Source organism: Coccinella septempunctata, chromosome 5 (genome assembly GCF_907165205.1).
Source record: "Coccinella septempunctata chromosome 5, icCocSept1.1, whole genome shotgun sequence".
NCBI lineage: Eukaryota > Metazoa > Arthropoda > Insecta > Coleoptera > Coccinellidae > Coccinella > Coccinella septempunctata.
Window position 1 is genome coordinate 27182459 of NC_058193.1, and position 27453 is coordinate 27209911.

A 27453-nucleotide genomic window follows, 5' to 3' on the forward strand; every position below is an offset into this window, starting at 1 on the left:
TTTTAGTTGGAGTTTCTCAACTATATTTTCGTGATGATCTTCTTGCTCTACTTCTGACTTGAAAATTATACATACCTATTGAACGCCCTAGCTACCTACAAAGTATACGTCGTCAATTAGACTATGGAATTTCGAAAACGTGCCATATATTCTTCATTTTCGAAAATATCTAAAAACAATAAAAATTTTCTACAGACACTTATTCACTGGGAATACTACACAAATTTATACGTTTTTCACAATTTGGGAAACATGGCATTCCCTTTTACCCTTAAGAACTTTTCACAAATAAACCGGCAAATTAACTCAAAATGATATTGTTCATTCTTCCAGCGAAATCGAAATCCACTCGTTACACACCACTGTTGAACGGCTGTCGATAATAATCATTACAGTGCAGACGTTATAAATTCGCAAAGCACGAAAGATCCATGTATAATGGTACGATCCATAAATAAATGTCGTATTAAATTCGTTTTTACTGCCATTAATTGATGTCTGCCAATGTTCGGAAGCATTATTACGTTGAGAGGAAATTCGAAATGGCAGTTAATTGAATGGAAATGGGAGGAAGGTGTCATCTGCCATGGGTGATAGGTCCGTTATTCGCAAAACACTTTTGGCAGTGCAAATCCCAGAGGTTAATCGATGAAGACGTAGATTTCCGAGTCAAATCGTTCGGGAACCTACCTTATCGATATATAGTGAAATAATTTTAAGGCATTTCATCTCAGAATCCGCTCATAAAACACTGAAGTATAGAAAGTCAAAAATTGGAAAACTGTAATCTTTTGCAATTTGTTAATGAAAAGATTTTTTAGAAAAATCTTATGTGATTCGTATAGAATTCTACAGACAACAAGAAGACGAAAAAGTTCTTCAGTTTATGAATGGACGAAGGCCAAATGCTTATATTTCTTGATAGACCTCGTGATCGTAAAATAGCAGTAAAAATTCAAGATTCAGGGGTAAAAATTGTTATTCTTGTTGAAAAAAAGAAGAATTGAACGATACAGATGTGAAAATGAATCTTGAATTGTTATCAATAATTTCGAAGAACAACTTTGTATTGAGATAAATTTGGTTTATTGACTTTGTATTAAATTGACAATTCATCGTATTTCACAAACCTGTTTCATTCATTATTATTTTATTTATGACCAACTTCCCTTCATATCTCCTCACAAGAATAACATTATTCACTCTTTATAGCCTCTGTGACAAGCTTTTCCGTTCATACTTTTTATATGAACCATGAAATTTTATTCCCAACGGAAGTAACGAAATATCAGGCATCAACCTTTAATCGATATAATTGTTCATGGCAGTTATTAATTGAAACATTTCGCGATAGCTCAGATTTTTTTATTATAGAGTTTTTTTATGGCAAATCCAATGGGAGGAAATGTATCATTTCTTTCTTATTTTGTATTTTCGCTTCGACTGCTCTTGTCCTTGTGAAGGTTGTTCTTTTAATTAACGATTCCTGGAGGATGACGAACCGAAACTTCGTGGTCATCTACTGGTTCGGCCATTAAAATTATACCAATCAAATTTTTTTACCCGAAAGCCACAACCGCAAATATTCATCCTTCGTTCTTGACCCTATGGAAGAGATGATTCACATCTCGTGAAGAATCTTCGTTTTTATGTGAACCAGAGGTATTCCCACCAAAAACAACAAAATAGAATCAATCCTATTCTGGTAATGAAGTTATGAGCTTAACCATCTGGTATGTTGATAATGGAAAGAAACTTCTCAAGGTAAAGTTGCCAATTGTGCCATATTTCAAGTAGCTACAAGATTAAATGAAAAGATGCAAAACTATGGAAGGGAATCAATTGATCACAAAACCTATTTTGAGAATTGTCTGAAATCTGTAGCATTTCATTTTTATATTCAACTAGCTGACCCGGCAAACCTAGTTTTGCCATTTAAATTATTTCTAGGGTAGATAATAACTAGATTGGTCGTAAGAAAAAGGAATGCCTTTTTTTCTGTTCTGTACAATTTTTTTTTGGTAATATTTTGTTATATAAACCTTGCCCTAACAATAATAAACACGTACAACAAAAAAGAATTGTCCAATTTGATGCGATCGTTTGAACAATTTTGAAGTAAACCATAGATCCTCTTTTATTAATATAGATTAGATTTCACTTCAACTGCCATGCCACAATGGAGTAGATAGAAACAAGGGTCAAATTAAATGGCTGCAAATTCTTCAGCGAATCCCCGTATTAGTTCTCAGACGATTCTCATGTCAATTATTACATCTGGTGTAAATGTTTGCCTTCGTTATTTACTTTGTGGTCAAGTTGGCCAGTGTGCGTGTGATATGAAACAAAAGAGTGACAAGTTTCAGTGCAACAACCGGTCGATGTTCTAGAGTGAGGGAAATGCACACACATAGGTACTCGTAGGTAAATGTGCTAAACTACGCGAGCTGTGAGATTTGATACTGTTGAAAATTCACACGTTGTCTCTAATACAATTTGAGACTACAGGAAAGAAGATTAATTTTTTTGATAATTTGTGTGCTCAGTAGCTCAGTGAACAAGTATTGATTTGGAAAAATCTTGTAATTTAGGTATTATATGCCAGTACGTTATTGAGCATACCATTTCTGGGGATGCTGACCCAAAACTTTTCACATTTCATTCATCTCCAGAATAAAAAAATCGTTATTTTATTTTGTAATATAAATCCCAAATTAGGAAACGAATATCATACAAGTACTCTGTTGTACTCATTTGTGTTAATGGACGTTCAGAATAAAATGTTGGTGTTTGATGCTACCGTTATAGGGCCAAATTTATTATTTTTGGACAATGATGCGGCTTCCCATCCTAGAATTACCGATAAAGCGCTGGAAATTTATGATATTCCGGATGTGGCCTTGCCTCCTCAGTCCACAGACCTCAATCCCATTGAACACGTTTGGAATCAGCATCAGCTATAAAGAGCTTTGGATACTCATCAACCACATCCACATATATTTCAAGATAGCTTTTACCTCAACTCTGGAGAGCAATTGATCAAGGCTACTTCAACAATCTGATCGAAAGTAATCAAAGTCGTTGCCACTTGCCAGGCTGTGGTTGATGTTCGAGATCATACTCTTTACTGAACTTTGTTTTTCATTTTTTTTTTTTTAGTGAACTGATTTTTTACTAACAATAATTGAAATAAATTCTCATGGAAACTCTTTATAAAGAAGAGTTAGTCTCATTTCTGTTTGTGATTGAACATTAGGTACACTTTTCTCTTCTAGTTGGCAAACACCCTCTATGTGGAATTGATTCAGAAGGTTTACTAGTTTCAAATGTGAATTCTGAACAAACGATTTTCTACTAAGGTATGCAGATTATATCATGACTCGTTTTTCCGAAATTGATCAAGCCAATAGCTATATCTTTACTCCCCCGATAGAAAGATCTAGAAAATGGTCCCTCGATCCAGTTTTTAATCAGTCTAAAATCAGAATCTCGATTTTCGCAACTCATCGGGTTCAGCTCTTTGTTGCGGATGTGACTGTCTACGAGGCGAAAAAAGTTAATCACGATCAACCGTTGTACTTCAAAATGTACAATATGCTAGACATTTAATTAGAAATCTGCCTCGTAATCCAACCTACAGCGTAGCACGGACTTATCGGAGGGGTTATTGTCCTCACTTGGTTGGAATTTTTGGCTATCCAATGTGGACAACGAGATCAAATCTTGTGAAGTTTATCTGGAGGTTTTAAACTGAACTGGTTTATCTCCCGGTACCGAAAAATTTCAACCACATTGCCATACTTGGCGAATTGATTATTTTCGATGGGCAATATGAAGCCAATTCTCGATTTTTTTTATCTTTCATTTTAAATTATTAGCCTGTATATTTGTATAGATGATTTCGTGAAACTTTTTTTTTCATAGCAAACGAGGCCTGAGTGCGCCGTCAGATAGGGGCTTCAAAATATAACCACCCTTGGGTGTGAAAAGGAAGACTGCTATAGAATGTCTGGTCAATTTCTCTTCAGTTAATTTTCTGGATTCTGAGAAAAAAAAAAATGGAAATTGCTTCTCAGGTGCCATCTTCAGGGAACTGTATCTGAGGAGAAGCTGTTCGAAAAAAAATGTATGAAAGCAACACACTTTTTGACCAAGAATCACCCCTAAAAATTTTTCGCAACTATTCATTTACACCCTGTATAATCCATCCGCTTCTGCTTACACAGCACAGATGAAGAACTTAATGAAATAACTGAACTAGAATCTGAATTACATGATTTTCACTAGATGCAGGTATACATTCAACTTTCACTCACCTGAAGATGCTATTGTGATAGCGAAACGCTTTCAGTACCTAAATAACTTATCCTAATCAAAATCAAATACGTAATTCAGTTTCTAGTTTTCTTCTTATTCACTGCGAAATAACGAATATGAAAGAGTCACCTAGTGAAATTCATCCTTTCACAAACACCGAGTATCTTCAACCTATATATTTTATTTTAATATATTATTGAGTGAAGGTCATGCTTGTCCGTAGTATGACCCAAAAGAGTGCCAGGAAAATTTTCTGGAACATCCAGGGGATGTCCAAGTGATTCACCATTTTGGTAAGAGTATACCATGGGATATCTTTGTTGTAGGTAGTACCCTTTATATCCGTAGGTTGTACCGAAAGGTACGTCCCAAATATGCTCTATTTGGTAGTCAAGGGATGTCCATGGACCATCCCTAATATCTCTTATGTCCCGAAAGAGAACGTCCCAGGGACATCGTCCTATTTTGTGAGAGACATCCTTAGGATGTCCATAGAATGTAGGTACTTGTATTGTTGGGGTTTAAATGAAGTATTTACTTGGAATCCAATTTTTGATCTAGGAATAAGCGATTTTCTCACGGATATACAGATAGTGTCCAGATAGATACCTCTGGCCAAATTTCACAGAGTGATTCTAAAGGCAATTTGCATCAAAAAAGTTCCTATAGAGAATGGTTCAATTATTTTCCGTTGTAAAGTTGATATTTTGTTCCACAATTTTTATTTATTCCAACAACAAGGGATTCTTCCATAATCCCTTGTTAATGTTGAAATAAATAAACAATCGAATTATTGATAGAACACTTAAATAAAACAAAAATTAGCACTGGTCATCGTAAAGAGCGCCAGTCGTCTAGCCTTTTCTTGAAAGCGTTCACCGAGGAAGCGTCGACAACAGTTGTTGTAAGCTAATTCCACACGGTTAACACTCTGTTGAAGGGAACCATCTGTCTTGTGGAGGACCTAAATGCTTCCTTCTGCAGTTTGAAGCTATGGTCTCGCGGGTTATTCGTACTCAGCCTCTACAGCTCCTCCCCAAAATGGCCGTTCATAGTGAGGAACGTGAAAATTAGATCAACCCTGCTTCGACGTTCGGCAGAACAAGGGAAACAAAAAATGAAATCGTCGTTTTTAGCTATACTATCAACTAACCCCTCGGTTAAACCCTCTCTTAGAACCTGTTAAATAAGGATTATTTTCTAATTACTTCTCACACCTCGCGTAAATAACTTATCGGGTTATGTTAATACTTGTTATTTTCACAATGAGCATGAATAGATGATTAGTCCCGATAGGTCGCTTTAATTCCACGTAATTGCTAGGTTTATGCATGAGCACATCACCTGGAATCAGTGCCTACACCCTAGACGCGTAAGTCGCTGAGCGTTAAATAATAAATTTAACCCGATACTCGGCTTCATCGGAGTATGCGACAGGATCATTTATAATACATGCTAGCATGCGTATGCAATGCTCTATCGGGCGCCACTAAATAGATATAAATGTTTTTAATGTTTACGAGGAGGCGTGGGTCTTGTATCGAAGATTGTGACCAGACGAGACGTGTTCCGACTAAGTTCCTGGTTTCTCACGCGCCAATTGCCATTTTATAGAATTCGAAGAAGATTGTTCGATAGTATTGATCTGCAATGATGTTCACGTCCTACTTACTCTTTCTTCTCCTTCAGGCTGCAAACTTTGGGATTTATCCATCCAATCAAATTTCAGATTCTTTATAAATCACTAAATGATGCAAAATGGTAAAAGGAAAATAGAAACTAGCGAACTATTGTGAGTTAATTTTTATTAACATACAGTCAATTCCTGAGCAAAAACGAATGGCGACAATATAATAGACGATCAATGATTTGGCCAACTCCTCCGCACTCAGATGAGGAGCTGAAATTATGTTTTGTGAAGGGTATAGTTGCTTCCAAAAATATCAATCAACTAACAAAGAACGGATGAAATTACAAAAAATATAAACAAATTATTAGAGAAAAAAATTCCAATTGCTTACTTACTAAGTCAATAAATCGCTAAGTACAAAATGATTGTATTATATTATACTAAAATAATAATATATTTATTGAGAAAAATAGATGTGTATAAAATAAAACTATACAAATAAAAACTGGCGCAAATGCCCTTTTGATTTTGTCAATGTTGTGCAAAGATGTCTCTTCCTAAGTCCTTGTCCAATCCTCGGTCAGGTGACGACGAACAACATTGTGAACATGCTGTCAGTTTTTTATTTATTGAAAAATGTAAATTACTCGATAGATATTGAAAAAATTATGTCTCATTTTTACTTGGAACTTTTTTCGAATGAGCGGAACTGATACCTGGAAACAAAATCGGTAAGCATTCAAATATTTATGCGTTGTACCACAAGAAGAAGTAGTTCTTCCTGAATAAAGCTCAAGTTAATTAAAAAAAAATATTTATAGTTATTGGTTCTACTCACCATCAGTTATCCTAAACTCTCCGGCAAATATCATGTTGATGAAGTACCTCGACAACGGTTCATCCTAGTCCTGCCCATTTCATGAAGTCTGGCAATTCCCTAACAGGGACATCTGTTGAGTGAGCCTTCACCCTCAAATTTCTATCATCCGTTAAAAGTACTACTTCTCTAAATATCTGCCTAGGTTCACCTATACAAAAAGAACAAATGTAAATACAGTAACTTTAGAATCAAGTGTGTTATGAATGAAAAAAATGTATCAGTAACATCATTTTCATTCATGTTTCGACAGGATGCCTGATTCCATGCATGAAGATTACTTGAATCTCGATCTTACTCATGGCGAGTTTATAGAGTTGTTGATGAAACAACTTGATAATAACGGATATCTCGGCGTTTTCATTCGATTTTTAACTATTTTGCACCAGCCTACTGAAGGTATATTGAATTCATTACATTAAACAAGAGAGAAAGAAATGGAATAACAAGTATTCACTTGGTTCATTGGTTGGTCAATAATTGAAACTTCATTGAAAAGTTCAGCATAAGTTCTTAGGTTTTTTGATCCAAAAATGCAATCAAAAACTTGAGAGTAGGGCCAATATTCCACCTAGAAATGGACCACAAGAAAAAACTAACCTTCTTTATTCTCCATCTGCTTATCGTGAAGCTTCGATAAATTCAAACATGTGGTCAATATCTTGTCGTCATTCTTGGCTAAATTCATCGAAGGGTCTTCTTCGGTGGTGAACGTAGTAGAATTCAACACAGCACCCTTGGTCGTGACGCATTTGATGTTATGGTGGCGCTTCTTGAGCAAGACGAGGGCCTTTCTTGCTGCCTCACCGACTTTCTTGGTATGTTCCGGGTCGGTTCTGGACATAGTGCCGGGCACTGGAGCGATCCCTCCACGTCCAAGACCTTCGAGTTCGCCAAGGACTTGAAATGAAAGAATATTTAGCGAGCGCTTTGATCGAAATTGGCGAAATCTTACCAACGATGGGTACCATGATAATGTAAGGCGAGTTTGGAACTTTGATGATGTCTTCTATCCTGTGTAGATGGTCTATGAAGCAGTTCGTATCAGGTACCAGATATTTTGGAAGCACTTCAATATGGACGCTTATGATCGATTGGGCGAGGATTTTCTGTGAATGAAAATGGTGAAAACTTAAATACAACGTCACCCAAAACAAGATTCATTTTTTGGACTCTAATAAGACCATCTCAGAACAGCCAAGTAGTTGGTCTTCTTATATGAATTCAAGATAAGATGGGAATCAAATTTTAGGGAGATGGCATCTCTTAAGTAACAAATACGTATTATTTCTAACATAACACAACTTGCTTTCAAAAAAAGGCATTCACCAAAAATTCGTCGTCAACAGGTTTCATACATTATTTAATCAGTGAGGAAAGGACCTCCTTGCTGATCAACCTAATAATCTGATTTAATCATCTAACGGCGAGACCGCCGCTGAATTGGAACACATGCGAGTGTCCCCGAAAAAAAAAACAATTGCCCTTGACCACATTCGACATTCTTGCACTTGATCTACAACTGCCGCTGACCTCGACCAGTTGGTTGATTGTCACACGGTCAACGTCATTTGTTGAATTGTGCAATCGGAATTAAGAACTTTCCGGCGCATTTTGCACTTCGATCGTAGATTGAACACCTCGCGATGGTAATGGGACGACAGCCCGGGAGTTTCTTGTCAGTGTACCGTTGTGGAGTTGACCGATCACGGTCAGAGGCATCGACAAGTAATCGCCCGATTTCTTGAAATAGACCAATAACGCCTTAAACATCATTATATTACCGAAAGTGGTGAAACACGAAATATGTGTTGTTATTATACTACATGTAATACTCTTCATCGTATCAGTTTTCTTAAAATATTATCAACTAATGGAAATTCGAAATTTTGTACTACGTTATATTGCAGGTATTCGCTTCAAACCTGCAAGTTAGTGCCTGTGGAACAGTGGTACAGAGTGTTTCACGTAGGCGAGTCACTGGATTTTGTGACTTAGTCATTGAAAAAATTAAAAAGTCAAGTATCAACGTCATGGTATTTTTCAAGGGATATCCAAATATAATATCTAAAAAGCCCTCGAACATAGGCATGGAAAGTTATTACCAAAATTCAAGCTTTTAGGCCTTTCCTCGAAAAGTTACTCGCTGTAAAAATTTACAAACATTTTTTTTTATTATTTTTGAAAAATTGGTAGAACATGCCAAAATACCATCCCTCCAACTGTCGAGCACATTAAAAATACTAATATTTTTTTGAGAGCGTGGTAACTTCACAAGGCAAGGCCTAAGAGTTTTGGTTGGTATGAAACTATGAAAGACCCCCTTTAATTTTCGAATCACACCCTATAAAAACTTTAGCATTTATTTGGTAACAGCCTATGCGTCCACGTTATCTGAGGCTCAATGAAAACCTGATGGTAAATATTGAAGTTTTATCCATTTAACCACGTTTGACATCGAGCTTTAAATGAACCCTTCATCAATGAACAACACGGATATACAGGGTGAGTCTTTGACTCGTAGAAATATTTTAACGATAGATTCTCGAGGTCAAAAGAAACCATTTTTTATACCATTTCGCCGATTCGGCCCTGATAAAAAGAAATAGCCATTTTAAATTTTCATAATGAGCTGTGCCACCACTAGAAAACCAAAATGACCTTCAGAATAACTGGCTAACAGCGGGTTTCATAAAACTTTGATTGTCCGATCAACGATTTGACAGTCACTCAATTTCTGGAAAGAAATCAAAGAAACATTTTCATTTCTGAATATATTGAAGAAGTATCAATTGAGAATAATTGAATGGACATATGAACATCATAATTTGATGCGACAATGATATTCTGAATAATTATGACTGAATTATGGATTGAAAACAAATTGACGTCTATTCGTCAATCAAGCGTTGATTCCCCGATCAAGCATTATGAAACCCGAGGTAAATCTGTGACACTAAACATCTGTGTGTGGATCTTTCAAACAGAGTTGTATTCAGCCAAGTTATCCAATTTTTCAAATTTCACAGATAATTTTTAATATTTGAACACTTACTCGAAAACGGCGCATTATACGGAAATATAAGAAAAACTTTTATTTTACAAAACTTTCAAATATTCATCACCTTAGTTTCAAGAGTTGGGTTCTTTGAATTTTTGGTATTGTTATGGAACGTTATGGTCATAATGAAAACTGGAAGACGTGGGTGATATCTTGTGTTCAAAAAAGATTAGATAATCAAATAAATGAAAAGGTATATTCCGAAATTCATTTCATTCGATAAAACCGTTTGTGAGATGGGACTAAAAATCAGCTTGTATCTTTTAAATCGAGCCTATTCGGAAAAAATGTCAAGGTGAGTTTAGCCTCACCGCACTACAGCATTTTTATACCTAGAGCATCGAAGGCATATTCCTGGAATTTCCTCTTTCTACACTCCATTGATCCACGCTATTCCCTGTATTTAGGTAAAACCTGCATTGACCGTGACGAAATGCCTATTGCAGACTCACAGCCCTTATATTCCCGAAATATCTGATACCTCCAAAGAGAGTGAATAATATGGGACAAATTGTTGTTGGACCAGATCTCCCCTATTCCATTATCACGAATGCGAAACCCCACCTACGTGCATGGTCATATTCGGAGGTCGATTCGGTAGTACGGAGGATATTTTTTCGATATCTGGAGTTGCTGACAGTTACCTACAAGTACCTAACGCTTCTCTGGTTCACCTCTGCCCTGTATTCGCCCCCGTTCTGAGTTTATGGACGCTATCTTTCACAGTGTGCTGTCGCTGTCGGCTTGCTTTAATTCGCGACACAGCGACGTGCACCGTTAGCCATGTGTGCCAACCGATATTTCGACGATGGACGTGATCCATCGTTCTCAGAAGCGATGGTGTTGACGCCCATCGCTAGCTTGAATACTACCAGATAGAGCGGCAATGCTCTCTGTCTCTAGAAAGGGTGTGAAAAATTACTACCGAATGACAATTTTAACATGCTTCAATCTTTAATGGACAAGCAGCTTGAATATCGAGTCATTAACAAGCTGTTAACCTTTTCTAAAATGCATTTCTGTAAGAACTGTTTGTTGGACCTAGAAGAGCATCACTTCAATCCGTTAGCTTGATGAAAAAACTGGTAGGAGTGAAAGAATAATGAGGGATTATCCGCGAATTGAAGGAGCCTCTGTTATCCACCGAGTTGGGCAGTATTTCAACATATATTGGCTGCGTTAAAGCCAAATGATGCCAATTCTCTTGATCGTCAAATTTTCGATGGGATTTTCCTCGACGCCCTAATTTCCACCCTGCCCTTCTTTACAGCCAAAGTTTCGATATATTTAATATCATATTCAAGGCAACCTAAAGATTAGGATAACAACTTTAAAGTGACAACAGTTAGTGTTGCCTACATAAAACTCAAAACATCTATGTTTTTTTTTGTACGACATTTTAGACTGTAAGATATCGGATTGTGATTTTCCTTTTTATATTCTTGTTGTTGTCAGTGTAAAGTTGTTGTCCTGATCTAAGTTGGGTTTCCCGAAGATGATATTAAATATATCGAACCGTTAGCTAAGAAATTTTCTCTGTAATGATTGCAATTCCTCATATTCATTATGGGAAGTCATAAACCAAAATAACATAAATAATAGGTCAAACATAGGGGAACCCGAGTAAATAGTACGATACATATATTCTTTAGTAATAAATGGTTTAAGTTCTCAAATATTTGAACAAGTTCCGAGCTTTCGGACATAACGGCAAATCAGTTTAATTTTAGGTTTCTTCACGTGCATCGCGGTGGGTCCACACCTTATATTTTAGTCGATTTATGTCGCCACACTCCTCGATTAGGATAATGAGGTATGGAGAGAACATAAAATATTCCATTCAAGCGATTTAATGCGCGAACGATGAGTCCTATTGGCAGACGAAACGTATCCACACAAATCGTGGTCTTGCCGAATCTCAATAAAATTAGAAGTAAAATAGCATTATTATTCATATAAATGCTTCACGGGCTTCAGTTTAATGGACTTAATATGGCTAGCAATGATTCGAACCATAGTTTATGGGGTGGACTTTCAAGGAATTTATAGGCGATGAGTCGAATGAATAACTGGAAATCGGTTTCGCAAAGGCTGACTGACGATCGATTGTTCAAATATAACTGGCAACTTCAATCGGTAATTGATCGTTCATATTTGAAGATGGAATTCCGTAGAGCCCAAAATTGTAAGACTATGTATTTGATGATTTTCGAAATAATTTTTATGAGTCAATAATTAAGAAAATGGATCAGCAGAATTCAAATCAATCATAACTAGCCATCAAAAATTGTGCTGAACTTGAGGGATTGGCGAATGTGGAGCTTCAACGGGACGCTGGACAACATTTCTAATCAAAAGCATCTGTTATAACGGATCAAAATCCGAAATCTTGCCCTGGCCAATATACTGGTAGAAATCAATCACTCACCTCAACTCTTTCCATATGTAATTGATGTTTTTTATGCCATCTTTCCAGTTCTACTTTCCTAGTGAGAAGATCACGAACTTCAGAAGACGTATCTTCGCCAATTTTGGCAATTTTGGATTCGTTATCACTATAACTCTCCACGAGTACTTCCTGATCATTCTGTAAAATGAAAAAATAAATGAATTTCTGGAACCAAATACAGATGCAAAAATTAACTATAAAAGTTTCAAATTTAATGACTTCTTCATTTGGGATAACAATGAAGCAAAAACATATGAAAAACTCACCATTTCCTCAACACACTGTGGCGAATCCCTGCTGTTCGCGTTGCTGACCACGCTTCTATACTCTTCTAAATCGTTGTAGATTTCCAACTTCAGAACAGGAGGTTCCAGGCCGCACAGGAACTCCGTTCCGAAGAAAAGCAGCTTGTTGAGCCTCATCACGAACTGAGCCGACTCAACGTCGTAGTTTTTAGGTATATAGGTTGGCTCGTCGACTTTGACCATCAATGGGGTAAAACCGCTCAGGGTGCTATCTTCTGGTAACCTGAGAAGCTCGTATCCTGCAAAAAATTGAATCAGGATTGATGACTGCTTCTAACAATTTTTGAAATCACTGATAAAAATTAACTGATGAGAAACTAAATGAATTTAGTAATATTCAACGGTGACTTGTTGGACATCTCCTATATGCAGGTCATGTATTAACGTAAGAAATTGCTTCAGCAAGAAGAGTCTCCGAGATGGGCCGAAATAGCTGATCTTTTGTGGCGGTATAGCTCTTGCTCTTGCTCCTTATGAGTAACTCAACCTCTCAATCTGACAGAATTTAACGGAATTGTCAATATTAATCTAGGATCAACTTAAATCTGAGAAACCATGCCTTATGTTACCAAATTGTTAGAGCTCAGTTTCAAAACTACAGGTTGGCAGGTCGGGAAAACAAAGCACGACGTTGGAAAAAGGTTGTCCAATCTATTTTCTACTCCCAACGGGTTTGCACGACAGTCAGAAATCGTAATTCCATAGAGGAGAAATCAAAAAAAGATGAGGTAAAAGGGTCATAATTGTTCACCACTCTAGTTTCTGCTTCCAACGTGTTTGCACGCCAGCCAGAAAATCGTACTCCCAGCAGTGATAGAACTGATGAGGATAGGGGAAAAGTCACACTTATTCACCACTCTGGTTAATGCTACCAACGGGTTAGCACGCCAGCCAGGAAACAGTACTGCCATCAGCATTAGAACTAGATAGGATATGAGGTTGAAACTTAAGTCCCCAGTTAAAAAGTGCGGAGTGGAGTCCTACCTCTGGACTCTGTGTACGGATATCATCTCCAGCAGTTGTTCTGGCACTAACAAGTTCTGCTCGACTCCTACACGATGAATACCATAGAAAGCGAAATCAGTGGATGCCAGTATGTCACCTTCCAGATTTGAAACATTTACCATAAATACACCTAGTTATATTCTTCTATAGCCAGTAATTCAGCACTGTTCTAGTCATTAATTCAATAACCAGTAAAAAATTTGTATGTCACAATGACGATGAGTACTGTCAAAATGATCGCCTTCTTTCTATTTGATGTACTGGTATCATCCTCCGTATCTTTACAATTCGAAATTACCCCAAGGCGAGCAGATATCGCACCATCGAAACATTTTCGAATCGTCGGAGGTCTGCCCTGCCTGGTCAAAGACCACCCTTACATGGTATCCATCAGAAAAGTCCACAACATGAAGCATTTCTGCGGAGGCACGATAATATCCGCCAGACACGTCCTCACGGCTGCGCACTGTGTCGTCGACCTAGAAAGCGAACCCGGGAGTATCCTGGCCGTCGCTGGCCTCGGGACCGACACCGTTCAGTTGCGGCACGTGGAACAGATCCACATACCCCCCAGTTACTCCCCCGCGACCATGGCGGGGGACCTGAGCGTCTTAACCCTGGAGCAGCCCTTCAACTTGAGCGACGTCGTCCAACCGGTAGCCATATCACCCAGGCGGTCTTCTGACGTGGTCAAATTCTGCCCCAGAGGACTCATCATAGGATGGGGTATCACCACTCGGATGCCACCGAGAAAAGTGAAGGAGGAAGTGATGCGGTGCGCCGTAGTACCCGTCATATCTTATTCCAGATGCCAGCAATATCTGAATCTCTTTATGGAGAGAAGCAAATTCTGCGCAATCGGCGAGGGCGTGGACGCGTGTTTGGGAGATTCCGGTGGACCTATGATGTGCGATGGGGTGCAGATAGGGGTTATATCGAGTGGAAACGGGTGCGGATCTAAGAAACACCCAGGCTTGTACGCCAGGGTGGACTACCACCTATATTACATCAAAAGGGCGATGAGCGGACAGGAAAAATGTTTCTGTATTGGTGTTTACTTTTGGTCAATCGCCGTTGTTCATTACTTTTTCTTTTAAATTCATAACATTGTATATTGATTCAGAAAAATATGGTTCCAAAGAACTTGGACGTTCAATAAAGAATTTCATGGAAGTAATCGAATTCACACTGCACTGTCGAGAAGCTTGGGGTTGAATAAGAAGAAACTAGATAAAAAAAATACTCAATGCCAATGCCAATGCATTTGTTGCATTGGCAAAAATGAAGGTGATCTGGATCCTACTCCGCAAAATATATGCGCTCAGTTTCTGCTAGACCCCTTTCTCATCAGGTGCTTATACTGGGGCATTCCTTACATGGCAGCAATGTCATGTAAGGAATCCAGTAAGAAGGTGTTGTGTTGTATTGCTAAGATCCAGATACTTCTTAGATCTCGCAAATGTACTCTTGGGAGTGTTCCAGTGTAGGAAGATTCCACCAGAGTAATTCTCTTTCTGTTTTTTCCTTCTCCTGAAACTCTTTCTTGTAGATTCATTTTCCTATACCACAGAAAGGTTGGCACTCTCATATCAACTTAGAATCGATGACGTGCGAGCTGAGTGCTTCAAACTCAGCTCGGCTGTCAGCATTTATAGCTGTATCACATTTACGATAGTATATCCCTAAGTTTATTTCCACACAAATTTCGATAGCGAGCATTTCTGCCTGAAAGACGCTTGTATAGTGGCTTAGCGATCGTTAGCATCTGGTGCAAGCCACGAATACTCCTGCGCCAGTCCTTGCCGCGGTTTTCGAACTACCTGTTTACCATTCAATAGTATTTATTTTGAGGATTTGGGGGGTGGGTTCCCTTTTACCTCAATAATGGCCTATTGTTGAGGTTGTTTTCGAATTGACCCCTTTCTCATGGTCTCATAGAATACTGGGAGTCCCCTTTGAAATGAGAAAGTGGTAGGTGCTGTTTTTGGTGTGCCCAGAACCGCCCTTCTGCAATATTTTAGTGCGACAGATCAGTGCAAAACATCTAGTAGTCTAACCTCAATCACCCTGAAGGTACTGTACATACAAGTCAGTGAAATACCCTGTGAGATATCAGAATGATTCTCTGCAATGCTGTTGGAGTTCTAAGCGTATGTATGCTACGGTTTTTTCAGCAGTTGGCCGATTCTGCTTAATATGTGCGGGCACAGACGAGGCGCCGAGCCTTCCATCAGAAAACAGGTAAAGTCAGAACGGGCACGTAGTGCATGAACATGTATACGGTATAAATAGAAACGTGGATATTTTTAGCATAGTTGGTCAGTTATGTTTACGACAGATTACGAGAGAGCGATTCTCCTACGAGCAGCAAGTAGATCTATTTATAAAACGTATATATATTTTCATTCTCTACGACCGCCCGCCCGTACGCGCCGAGATAATCAGCCTTATTAGCATAAATTAAATCAACAATAATAAATATTCCGCAAGAACGTGGCCTGGTCCTAAACAAGATGAAGAAGAAGGCAGTAATATCATCCGCCATTTCCTGAGGTGGAAGAACCGACTCGAGGTCGATGATCGCTCGTCCCAGTGATGGTTCTGGTAGCAAATGTGGAAACAGGGTGAGTGCCAGAAGAGGAATAAAAATTCTTTGGTAGATGACCACTATAGATACGAGGCCGTAGGAACTATTACCTTTACAAGTCTTCTATGACTGTAAGGCTCAAACCTATTGTTTCGTTCCATGTGTGTGTAGAACAGAAATGTCATGGAATTTCTAAATCGGCTGTCACCTTAATACCACTAAATAGCCTACAGAAACCATGAAGGCTGGTGATCGAATTTGATAACGAAAAGATATTTTGACTGGACTTGCAGGGAAATCTCTCATGGTCAGGAGGATGAAACTACAGATCACCTGGTGACTACAGCAATGACCTGTCATTGCTAGCCAACGCTGCAAATAATTTGGAATATAAACTTGCAGGAGCAAGTGAAGCCATCCCAGATGAAGTTCATCAGAATTCTGGAAGTGGATGGCAAGTTTTAGAAGACAAAGTGGCGATAACACACGTTTGATATCGTTTTTCATGAAGGCATATCAAAACCATTCGAAACTGGCATCATGAAAGATGAATCCTGTCTATTGTTAAGTAAATTGGCTACACATGGAGAAGAGAAACAAGCTTAAATTGGCATATTTCAATTTTGTGTTTCTAAAGGAGTGGGTACAAAATTTCTAATATTGTAATCAGTTTTAATTCATCACCTGTATTTTTTTGTTTATAATTATTCGTCTTTCTCAGCAAACCCCTGAGGGGCTACAAAAAGTTTGTAAAAACCTTCAGATATATTCTATTGAAATCTGAAAAAGTTGAAAAACCAGAAATAATGCTGCAAGAAATGGAAAATATACAGAACAAGGATTACGAATTCTCGTCACAAAATTATGAGAACAATAATTGACCCAAACAGACAGGTGTCTATCTGTCTATCCCAATGAGGAAAGAATACATATAGTATATAGATGACCAGATAGATGATAGAAATACATGAGAATGTTTATTGGCAACTAAATTAAAAAATAAAGATAATTAATTTAACGCTCCCAATAAAATTATTTTCATATATTACAACATTTTTAGTTTGTCCATCAAATAAGGAGTTACTGTTGCAGCTGATATGTACATGAAAAGCCAACCAAATCTTTGAGTTCGATCATGTCGAGTATTCCAAAATTAACTTACTGAAAGCAAAGTTGCTGAGCTGATATTGAATGTTTTGCTGTTGAAAATAAAATATTTCAACAGGAATTAATTGTTAAACTAACCGAAAAGACGCTACACAATCTCATAAGTTTGTCCCCTCACTCATAAATGGTAAGAAACAAGGAAATCTGCAAGGGGGGTTATTTGCAGTTACAGGACTGTCCCAAGTTACCCGAATCTACCGGTATTGGTTATGTTCTTTCTGCCCATACTGTATTGGGAACTGAGTTACAGAAACACTACACTACTTAAGAAAATTTGGTACTTTTAATTTTTGCGCAGTTCGATTTCTTATCAAGTCAATATTTATTTGGTTATAAGATCTTACGCTGACTTGTTTTATAGATTGGGGGATAATTTGAGAGAAGCATGTATTTGTCTTGAAACATTGGGATTTGTATAAGAAAAAATGTGGATTTTTGTTGAAATTACTCCTTCATTTAACACACCATTTGTAATTACTAATCAGAAGAAGATTTTCACGTCCTTGTCTGATGACGCAATGATTCAACTTATTATTATCATAATATATGACATTCGATATTATTTATTACACAATATCGTTTGAAAAAAATTGTTTTATAACTTCTACAGAGGAGAGCAGCTCTTTTATCCACCATAATTTTATATTCCTTTTGTTTCAGATTTTGAGAAAAAAAATCCATCAAAAGATATTCGTTTTTGATTGTTTTTATGTATTAATCACAAAAAAAAGTTGAATCAATTAATTCACCAATAAAATATGAATAATATTCGTGAAGATGTTCGATAAGTCTAGTAATCAAAAGTGGCGCCAACACTATTTGTCTCTGTCATTACATCTTCTATCCTTTAATTTTTATTGCTTCACAGCGCCACCTGGCCTATTTCGAGTTCTTCGCGGACACTTCGGTACACTAATTAGTTCTGCTTCTCTCTATTCAGAATCCAAAGGCCTTCATTATGTCCCCGTCTTTATCGATACCTATTGACTTAACGAAGGGATACTTAGAAAGTTTAATCTCTCCTCCGATATAATAACAACGACTCCAAAGAGAATTCGTTAACCCCCACAACGATATCATCGCTTCGATTACAGGATCGACCTTGCCTCGGCTAAAAATATCTAGAAGGAAGACGCAGCCTCGTTAAAGACCGCAGGTTTCCATAATTAACTCGGATTTATTCTCCCCTTAATGCGCTCCCGTCCGCCTTTTACGGCTGTTAATCTTTTTGTTCGCGAAATTTCGACAAAAACAAGCCGTCCCCCCGATCGATGTCCGATAATCGGCCGGACATATAAAATTCGAAAACTTCCCCCTCGTCGCGCGAGAAGAATTTAAATTGCGCCGAACCTCCTTTCTCCGCAATTAATATCGGCGTTTCCATACTTTGCGGCCGTCGAACCCTGGTCATTCTTATTTTTTTTTTCTTAATTTGCAACGATCGAACACACCAGAGGGGGACGGTACGATTCTCGCCCCCTCCGGCACCCCCAATCGAGGCAAGGGAAGAGGGAGGGGGAACCGTATTAATTTCGGCAAAGACGTGTAATTTCCTCGCGAGCCACGTTCGCAATAAAACGGACGTGAGCGACGCAATTTTTCAGTGCCCGTACGAAATCACGGCAGATAGGCATCTGGGTACTCTTCGGCCTTGTAATTATTGACCATTTGGGACGCTTGCTGCTTGCAGGGCTCATCGACCGATTCTCAGTTCGCAATAATTACGATTTCGGTGGACGGTCCAGAGTGTCACGATGACCCTCGTCTTTTTTTCGAGCTCGAAATGTTGGGCGGTGCAGAGAGGATCATGCATCTGGTTGATCTCACGCACCACGCTGTTTCCTATATCCTTACCCAAACACCAATAAAAGCCCCAGGTAAGGTATGCACCAAGGATCTGCAAACTCTAGCACTTCCACAACGATTAAAGTTTTGTTGGTTTTCGTTCAGATAAAAGCAACATTAACGATAAACTAACAAAACGAAAAATAATAGATAATTTATGCCTACAAAAAAGTAACCTATCAAAATATAATAAGGAGCTATTACAATTCTTGTAAAATAGATCCCCTCAGATTCTTGGGTGATTGAAAGATAAGGTGTCACAGAGCAGATTACAACGTATAGTTGGGGAGCTCAAGAGGGATTTACTCGAGAGAGTAAGAGAGTATAAGGAGAGAATTGCAAAGAAAATGTCACGCATACATTCTAGAGCGCGTCTTCATATTTTGAAGCTGATGATTCAAGAATAACGGAAAAAATATAATTTGACAGTTTCAGCAAGCCGAAACAATAAACATTGACTACAAAGGTCACAAAAATTAGGCGACTGTTGAGTATGGGGAGTCCGGGAGATTTGAACCCCTTTTCACTCTGAAGCCATTTAAGTTATATCTGTAAATAGTAGCAACTCATTTTTTTTTGCGTGAAGATATCATGCATAAATAGGTGACGATAGATAATAGTAGAGTGATAGTGAGATGAACATTTCGAGTACAGCTATTTTTTTTTGGAACCGAAAATTGGCTCATGTCTCCCTAACCCATGGGAGAGTTGAACAGGGGGTGAGAGAGACTTGACCATAACTTTGTTTATCAGAAAAATCATCGAAAGCAAACAATTTCTAATGACCAACGATTGTCAACTGTCAAGGTTTTCATCATCAGATGAAACTTTTTTTTACTTTTTTGAACCTTTGTATATTTTTTATATTTATTTCTATTATTCAATTTTCTTTTTTTAGGCAATCTTTTATCTAAGGTCAGTGCGGAAAACTTGGACCATTGATTATGTCTCCCGACCATAGCATGGTCAATTCTCCCGCACTCTCTTTTAGTCTATTCAATAGATGTTTTCTTGAAACTTTTACAACTATTATTGAAAAGGCTCATCGTTTATAAAACAATATTAATCAATGAAAGCAATAAAACTAAATAACACCACGCTCCTATTGAACTTTTCAGACAGTATAACAAACAAAAAGTTTCCAGTGTGTGTATTCAATTTCCTACTTCCTAACAAAAAAATCACGTTCAACCCTCTCACTCCCGAACTGTTCTGATGGCGGCCAAAATGGAGCCGACACAAGTTATGGCTTGTTACGAGTATGTCGCAAGCTAGGTATTTATGATACCGGTAGCGCGAAATTTGAATTGAAATATTTGAGGTGGTTCAAGTCTCCTACCCGAGCAAGTCTCCCGGACTCCCCCTACAAGTTTGGCATTACTTCGTTTTACAACCTATGCCTGGTTTCACAAAATGGTCGGGAAATCGAAGGCTTATTGCTTATAACGATTTATATTCAGAATACCATTCTTGCATCAAATTATGATCTTTAAAAGGTGTATACTAGAGATTCGGCAAATATGCAGGAGGCGATTCCTTATCCGAAAACATTTCGTGCTGAAACATGCACCCTTTCTGAAATATGGGCGTTGAAAATTGGAAATTTTCGTCAGTTTTCGATACAACATTGACATTTTCGAGAAGTTTACCAACGTGCTAGATAGTCAACTTACCTTCAAGCTGCTCTGTCTCGAAAACCGACGACGCAGACTGATCGAACTGCCTCAGCAGATTCATCAGCATCGCCAGCCTGGTCCAGGGGTCCACCGGCGCGCTGAAAAAGGAGAAAAATCAGTTATCGATGTTAATCACGATAATAATGATCTATTATCCATATGATCCATAAACAAAGCGAAAGATTATGATTAATGGAACTTGGTACGTTCTCGGATGAGGCAGATTCGAAACGTTATAACTTCATGATGTATGTTCCGAAGATGCTCGCCCGGATAAAAAATGATAACGAACGTAATTTACGAGTGGAATGATTGAAAAAGCAGTCTGTCGAGATAATGGCCGAGCTAGAAGAAACTGAATGGATATAACTATTGTGGTCAGTTCGGGATCATTCTGCTCATTTCTCGATTTCGTTCGTCGTTTCTGGCGCTTTCAATTACACCCAGAGAAGGCAGAGTTGTTGGGACCGTTAGGAAATAAATTTTTTGTAGCGAAACTATGCGTTTCGTTTTGATCATATGGTTGTGTATTTTTATTCAATACCCAACCAAAAAAAGCAAGTTAGCTAGCTGGAATTTCCAACTAAACCAATGTCAATTCACTGCATCAGATAGAAAGTTAATGTATTGTAACAAAAGGTTACTTCATACTCTTAGAGTCTAGACCAAGAGGAACTTTAATAGCCAGTTTTTCCTGCGACAGAAGAAGGAACCCTTTGTATCTAATTGGTTCAAGGATTTGATACGCCTTGGATACCCCGGGATGGTAACAACTCAGTCAACTCACCCCACTCTGTAGTCTTGTGTCGACGGTGGAGGGTTCCAAACGCTGCTATGGCAAAGCATCCAATCGCACCAGATCTTGATTGGGGGCAGCAATACTTGGGCGTCCATGGAGACTTCGTTCAATTTCTCGGGTTTCGAAGCCAAATGTTCCTCGAGAAGTGAAACGCACCTTTCCAGAATGAGGTTGAACATTTGCAACGATACAACAAGTGCGCATTCCTGAAATTCAGATCTGTAACCGCTGAGTCTTTGTTCGGGATCTGCAAACAAAAAAAACGAAATTAGATCGAAAATCAATCTGTTCACAACCTTAATCCAGTTTCACTGAGAAGTAGAAAGACCAAAATGGTGTTGTCTTTATAATTTAATAAGAACAATCCCAGATCTTCATAACAATATTGTAATTTAGAGAGCTTAAATAAGCTGAATTTGAAACATTTCCAAAATTGTATTGTATTGTATTGTATTCTTCTTCATTTCTGTTTATTTATGAATGATTTTGTGACTCGTCCAATATACTATATTTGTGACAGAATGGCTCAAGAATAATTTGATTTCATATAATTAATTCTAACTAGTTAAAAGAGAATTAAGAAAAAATTATTTAGTAGAGAAAAATATTTATTTATTAACATTTAGAGGGAGTCCGGGAGATTTGCTCAGGTAGGTGACTTGAACGACCTCAAATATTTCAATTCAAATTTTTTTGTGGCTGCTCCATTTTGGCCACCATCAGAACAGTTCGGGAGTGAGAGGGTTGAACGTGATTTTGTTGTTAGGGAGTGAGGAATTGAATAATTTTTTGTTACACTGTCTGAAAAATTTAATAGGTGCTTGGTTTCATTTAGTTTTATTGCCTTGATTGATTAATATTGTTTTACAAACTATAAGCCTTTTTAATAAGAGTTTCAAGAAAACATCTGTTGAAAAGACTGAGAGGAAGTGCGGGAGACTTGACCTATTCTATGGTTGGAAGACATAATCAGTGTCCAAGTTTCCCGCACTGGAGGAGACTTGACCCATGCTATGGTTGGAAGACATAATCAGTGGTCGCACTGAGCTTGGATAATAGTTTGCTTCAAAAAATGATAATTGAGTTATAGAAATAAATATACAAAGGTTCAAAAAAGTGAAAAACATCTCGGAAATAAGTGAGAGTGACTCTGAAATTGAAAATATGTTTTTCATACGCTGATACATCTGATGATGAAAACCTTGTCATAGACAATCGCTGGTTAGTGGAAATTTTCCTTCAATATTTTTCCTGATAAACAAACTTATGGTCAAGTCTCTCTCGCCCCCTGTTCAACTCTCCCATAGGTAAGGGAGACATGAGCCAATTTTCGGTTAGTAAGAAAAGAATTGCTGTACTCAATATATTCATCCCACCATCACTCTACTATTATCTATCTTCATGCAAAAAAATGAGTTGCAACCATTTGAAGACACAACTCAAGTGGCTTCAGAGTGAAAAGGGGTCAACTCTCCCGGACTCCCCATAATCCTTTCAATAAATCAGAACAAGTAAGAAGGTTGCAGAGCTTATCTCCATCCCACCAAAACAGTAGCAACATCTTTTCTTATACGACCAAGTGGTACATGAAAACCAGACCAACAACCCAACCCACATTTGCATTTCGTACATCCTATGGAGGGGCTAGTTTCTTATGTAATTGTATTCGGTAAAACCAATATGAAAAAGATCAGATCGTGAATGTTGCAGGAACAGGAATATAAACTCTAAGCAAATCAGGGCAGTTTATATAACTTTATATGATCAGCAAAATCTCTGGGAGCCTTAAGAGTTGGCACATCAAACTCAGAACACATCAAAGAAGCCGAGATACTCTAACGACTACACCCAAGTCTGTCTGTCTTGAAGATCCTACTTGGCAGTACTTCGTGTGTATATAGTTATCCGTCCAGACCTCAAGGACAATTTCTTCAAGCGACAAAAAGTACTCAGTAAAGAAAACCATCAGGCCAGAGATTCACCAAAAAAAAAAGAAGCTCAATCAGCTTAATGTTGAAATCACCAAAACTAGATCCAATTTTTACATTTCATAAGATCCTACTTGGTCGTAAGAATTTGTGGGATGTGGTGAAAAGAAATCCTAAAAACAAAGCGAGAGATACAGATAAACTGATTCAAGAAGCTCTTGGGAAATGAATTAGTAATGAAATCTTTCTGGGGCTTATAAATCTCCAGTGTTGCTGCCAGTTTACTTCTCGACTTTCTTAAATAGCAAGTTGTACAAAAGAGTTTAACGGGTGTATCCATATAAGAAGGATGCACCCGCTGGTGTCGGATAGGTTTTTGCAAAAATTTATATGTTTTAAATGGTGTTTCAAACAGCCGAACATGGCAGAAGCAGACACGTTATTTGTGTTATCTGTTGCATTGTCGCAATCACAGCTAGACGTCCACTATCATCCGCCTCATATGACGAGCAGAAAATCCATTTTTCCTCTGGAAATATGGTTTTTATCAATCGCCCCGCGTATACGCGAACGACATACGACAGCGGACGAATTAATTCCCAGAAATGCGGCAGATAAAATTGCGGAATGCCATCGCGTTGTGTGTGTACTTCCACCACGGTACAATTATCCGTGGCACGCATTCTTAGTTCGCGTCTGGCGCCAACCGACCCGTCCGTCCGCATGGACGCGGCCGCGAGCCTCATTACCGCGCTCAATTTGCCATCGGGAGTATCGCCGTCGGCCCCGCGGGTCGTCCTCTCTCTCCGCATCTCGGCGGACCTTTTTTGCCGCGGCCCGCGTACACGCGAGTGTCGATTATCGTTAGAAAATTGAAATCCAGGGCTCCTCCTAGGCGTTTACGCCCGACGATGACGTGCAACCGGTCTCGTTCGTTGCGTGACGCCTCTGACGCGCAAAAATCGAGAGTGATGTCTTTCTCCGGTAAAAGTGATAAAAATGAAACTGGAGATCTCAGTCGGGACGTCGCGGGAAATTTTATTGCTTGCATGTTTCTTTCACGCCATCATGATGTTGCACATATCAAAAAAAAATATATTCATTATTCACCTCGAATAAGAATTGTCCATTTCATGCATTTTTACCATAAGTGCAAAATGCTGAACATTGTTATGTGCATATGCCTCTTTTGGTGTGGCAATAGAAGAATATAATAAAACAACTATTTGAGCCTACTGAACCCAGATTATAAAGCCTGGCCTTCTCCAAAATTCTAGTCGTGTTTACAGAAAATAAATGAGCCGGTCAGAGGAAAAGTGGTATAAGTCCCAAATTCCAATTTTTGAGTTATACCGATATTTGGGTACCAAAGGTTGCATATTATTCTTCTTATGAGTGGTATGAGTCAAATCGTCGTTTTGACAGAGTTATGTTTTTCCTCTTAACAAAATTTTCCATACCTATCAATGCCTTTGGTACCCAAATATCGGTATAACTCAAAAATCGGAATTTGTGACTTATACCACTTTTCCTCTGACCGGCTCAAATAAAGAATTAATAATATGAAACCTACATGAACTTCCAATAAAGAATCAAAATAGATGTACCTACAATTATAAAGAAAAAAGGAAAAACAAGCTCATGAATAACAAAATATTTGAAGAGATTTTTTTGGAAAATTATGGAACACGTAAACATTTTCAACATTAGTTGAGATGGGTGATTTCATAGGCAAAATTTAGGGGGGTTTTCAAATCATCCCTTTCCATCCAAATTACAGCCCTTTGAAGTTAGTTCAAAATAATCCATTTTTCAACATCTTTGCGAAAAGAGTATTCGGAAAAGTAGGGTACAACAAATAAATAATGAATTACAGTTTTCTATTTTTTTACGGAGAAATGTCATTGCAAGGGGGTAAAAAATCAACCCCTATATTATTTAGCATCAGGACTTTTCAATGTGCCTGCATTTTCATTTTAAAATTCAATCGTAAAATTTTGAACTTTGAACATAATAAAATAAAATAATATTCAGAGTATCCCCACACAAAATAACCACACAGTTTGTTGAAAAGTCAAGCAAATTACTTCATAAATGACATTAAGTTTTATTTTTCCATTTTTCGGCATATCACAATAAGAAATTAAGAGGAGTCTACACCGTTTAAGTGGTCAGTTCAAAAAGCGATAAGGTATATCATACTCCAGAAAACACTAATTCATAGGGGGATCTCATTATAATGCAATTCTATCAGTTGGTCATCTCGGAAAGTCAGAAAAAAATTTTTTGTCAAAGGGAAAAAAATTGGAAAATTTTTTCGTTGAAGAACAAATAATGTTCATGCATGTTATTCATACTTTCCGAGGTGAAATGCTTGTTTCAATGAGTTTTCACATCAAAAAGTATCTCGAAAAGTCTCGTCATTGGCTACAATTCGAAACCTCCTGAAATTGAAAAAAGACGTTCGTAAAGTGCTGCCATCTTTTAGACGAAAGTAGTAATAGAAATTGCGAATATTTCAATAGTTCGAAAAGATGGCATGTCTTTCTTCAATTCCACCAGGATACGAATTGTAGCCAATGGTGAGACTTTTGGAGAAATTTCTTCATGTGGAAATTCATAGAAGAGATAATTGCACTTCGTAAAGTTGATGACATGAATGATTTGATCTTCAAGGAAATTTTTTTTCCGTTTGAAGAATTAAAAAATTTCTGACTTTCCGAGGTGACGAACTGATTTAATTGAATGATAATGAAAAACCCTATATAAATTAGTGGCTTTTGACGTAAGATATTCATTTTCTCTTTTTGAAATGACCACTATAACGGTGTAGACCCCTCTTTAACAATAATTGTAGAAAATAATCAAAACAAAGTACAAAATAAAAAAGTCGATAACTTTGCCCAAACTTGATGACTTTAACATAAAGCGAAAGGGGTTTTAAACAAAAAATTCCAGACCTCCCTTAATTTTGATGGAGTTGGGTGATTATTTAGACTCCAACAAATGATTATCTATGACAGAAAACATTCCAATCTTGTTCACACCAAAAAAACATCCGCTTGAAGTACTGTGTCTCTATAAAACTCAAATCAAACGCCAACGAACCGTTGGAAAGCGTTCGGATGGATTTGCCAACGTGTTCAAACTTAGGTGTAAACGAAAGGTTAGTATTTGGTTCTCGCCTTCTCTCTACAACTTATCCCAATAATGATTCGTATGGACCAAATTCAATTAGGCAGTTGAGACATTCGATCTTGCAACTGCATTTCTGCAGAATGTCGTTAGGTAGGATTTGGTCGCAAGGCACATAGCAACCGAAATTCGGTAATCAATTAATTAATTAGCAACAACAACAACAACCAGTCTCGATTCAATCCAGCCTCCTCCTGAAAAAACTAGCATCGACATCGACCGACACTTCCTGGAAAGTCTCTAATTACAGCGACAACGACATGAACGATATCATTTTCAGGGCTGCGTTCGGTTCCCAGAACTTCCGACAACTTTTTGTGCGGAAGTTCTTCAGTAAGAACCACGTGACATAGGAAGGCCGACGCAGAGTTTGTTTTAATATGCAGGTACGCTCAGAGGTGCATCCTTAATATTCGAGCGAGTCCAGATTCGGTGCTCGAGGTTGAACGAACGCAATTATTGGCGTTTTTCCCATCGTTACCGTTAATAACTTCGTAATGCCCATGGAAAAAGTTAATATCGCAGGGGAACATTATTTCGTAAGCGACTTCATGGGTTGCGGCGCTGATTAAGCCCCACTCTCAGGAAGAGATATCTGTTTTATACAAAATA

The 27453-nt window shown here is 38.0% G+C and overlaps 1 protein-coding gene across 1 annotated transcript in view; it reads right to left on the reverse strand.

The window, feature by feature from the left end:
• Window positions 1–6105: 6105 nt before the first annotated feature.
• The window catches only part of LOC123314318 (telomerase-binding protein EST1A), a 74802-nt gene continuing 53454 nt past the window's right edge, over window positions 6106–27453 (reverse strand). The window contains exons 16-23 of the mRNA XM_044899509.1: window positions 21707–21965; window positions 20917–21017; window positions 12601–12878; window positions 12314–12472; window positions 7780–7933; window positions 7425–7724; window positions 6786–6975; window positions 6106–6663 (exon numbers count right to left, since the gene is read on the reverse strand). Coding sequence (XP_044755444.1) covers window positions 6845–6975; window positions 7425–7724; window positions 7780–7933; window positions 12314–12472; window positions 12601–12878; window positions 20917–21017; window positions 21707–21965 — 1382 coding nt within the window. The 3' untranslated portion in view covers window positions 6106–6663; window positions 6786–6844. The remainder of the gene's footprint in view (window positions 6664–6785; window positions 6976–7424; window positions 7725–7779; window positions 7934–12313; window positions 12473–12600; window positions 12879–20916; window positions 21018–21706; window positions 21966–27453) is intronic.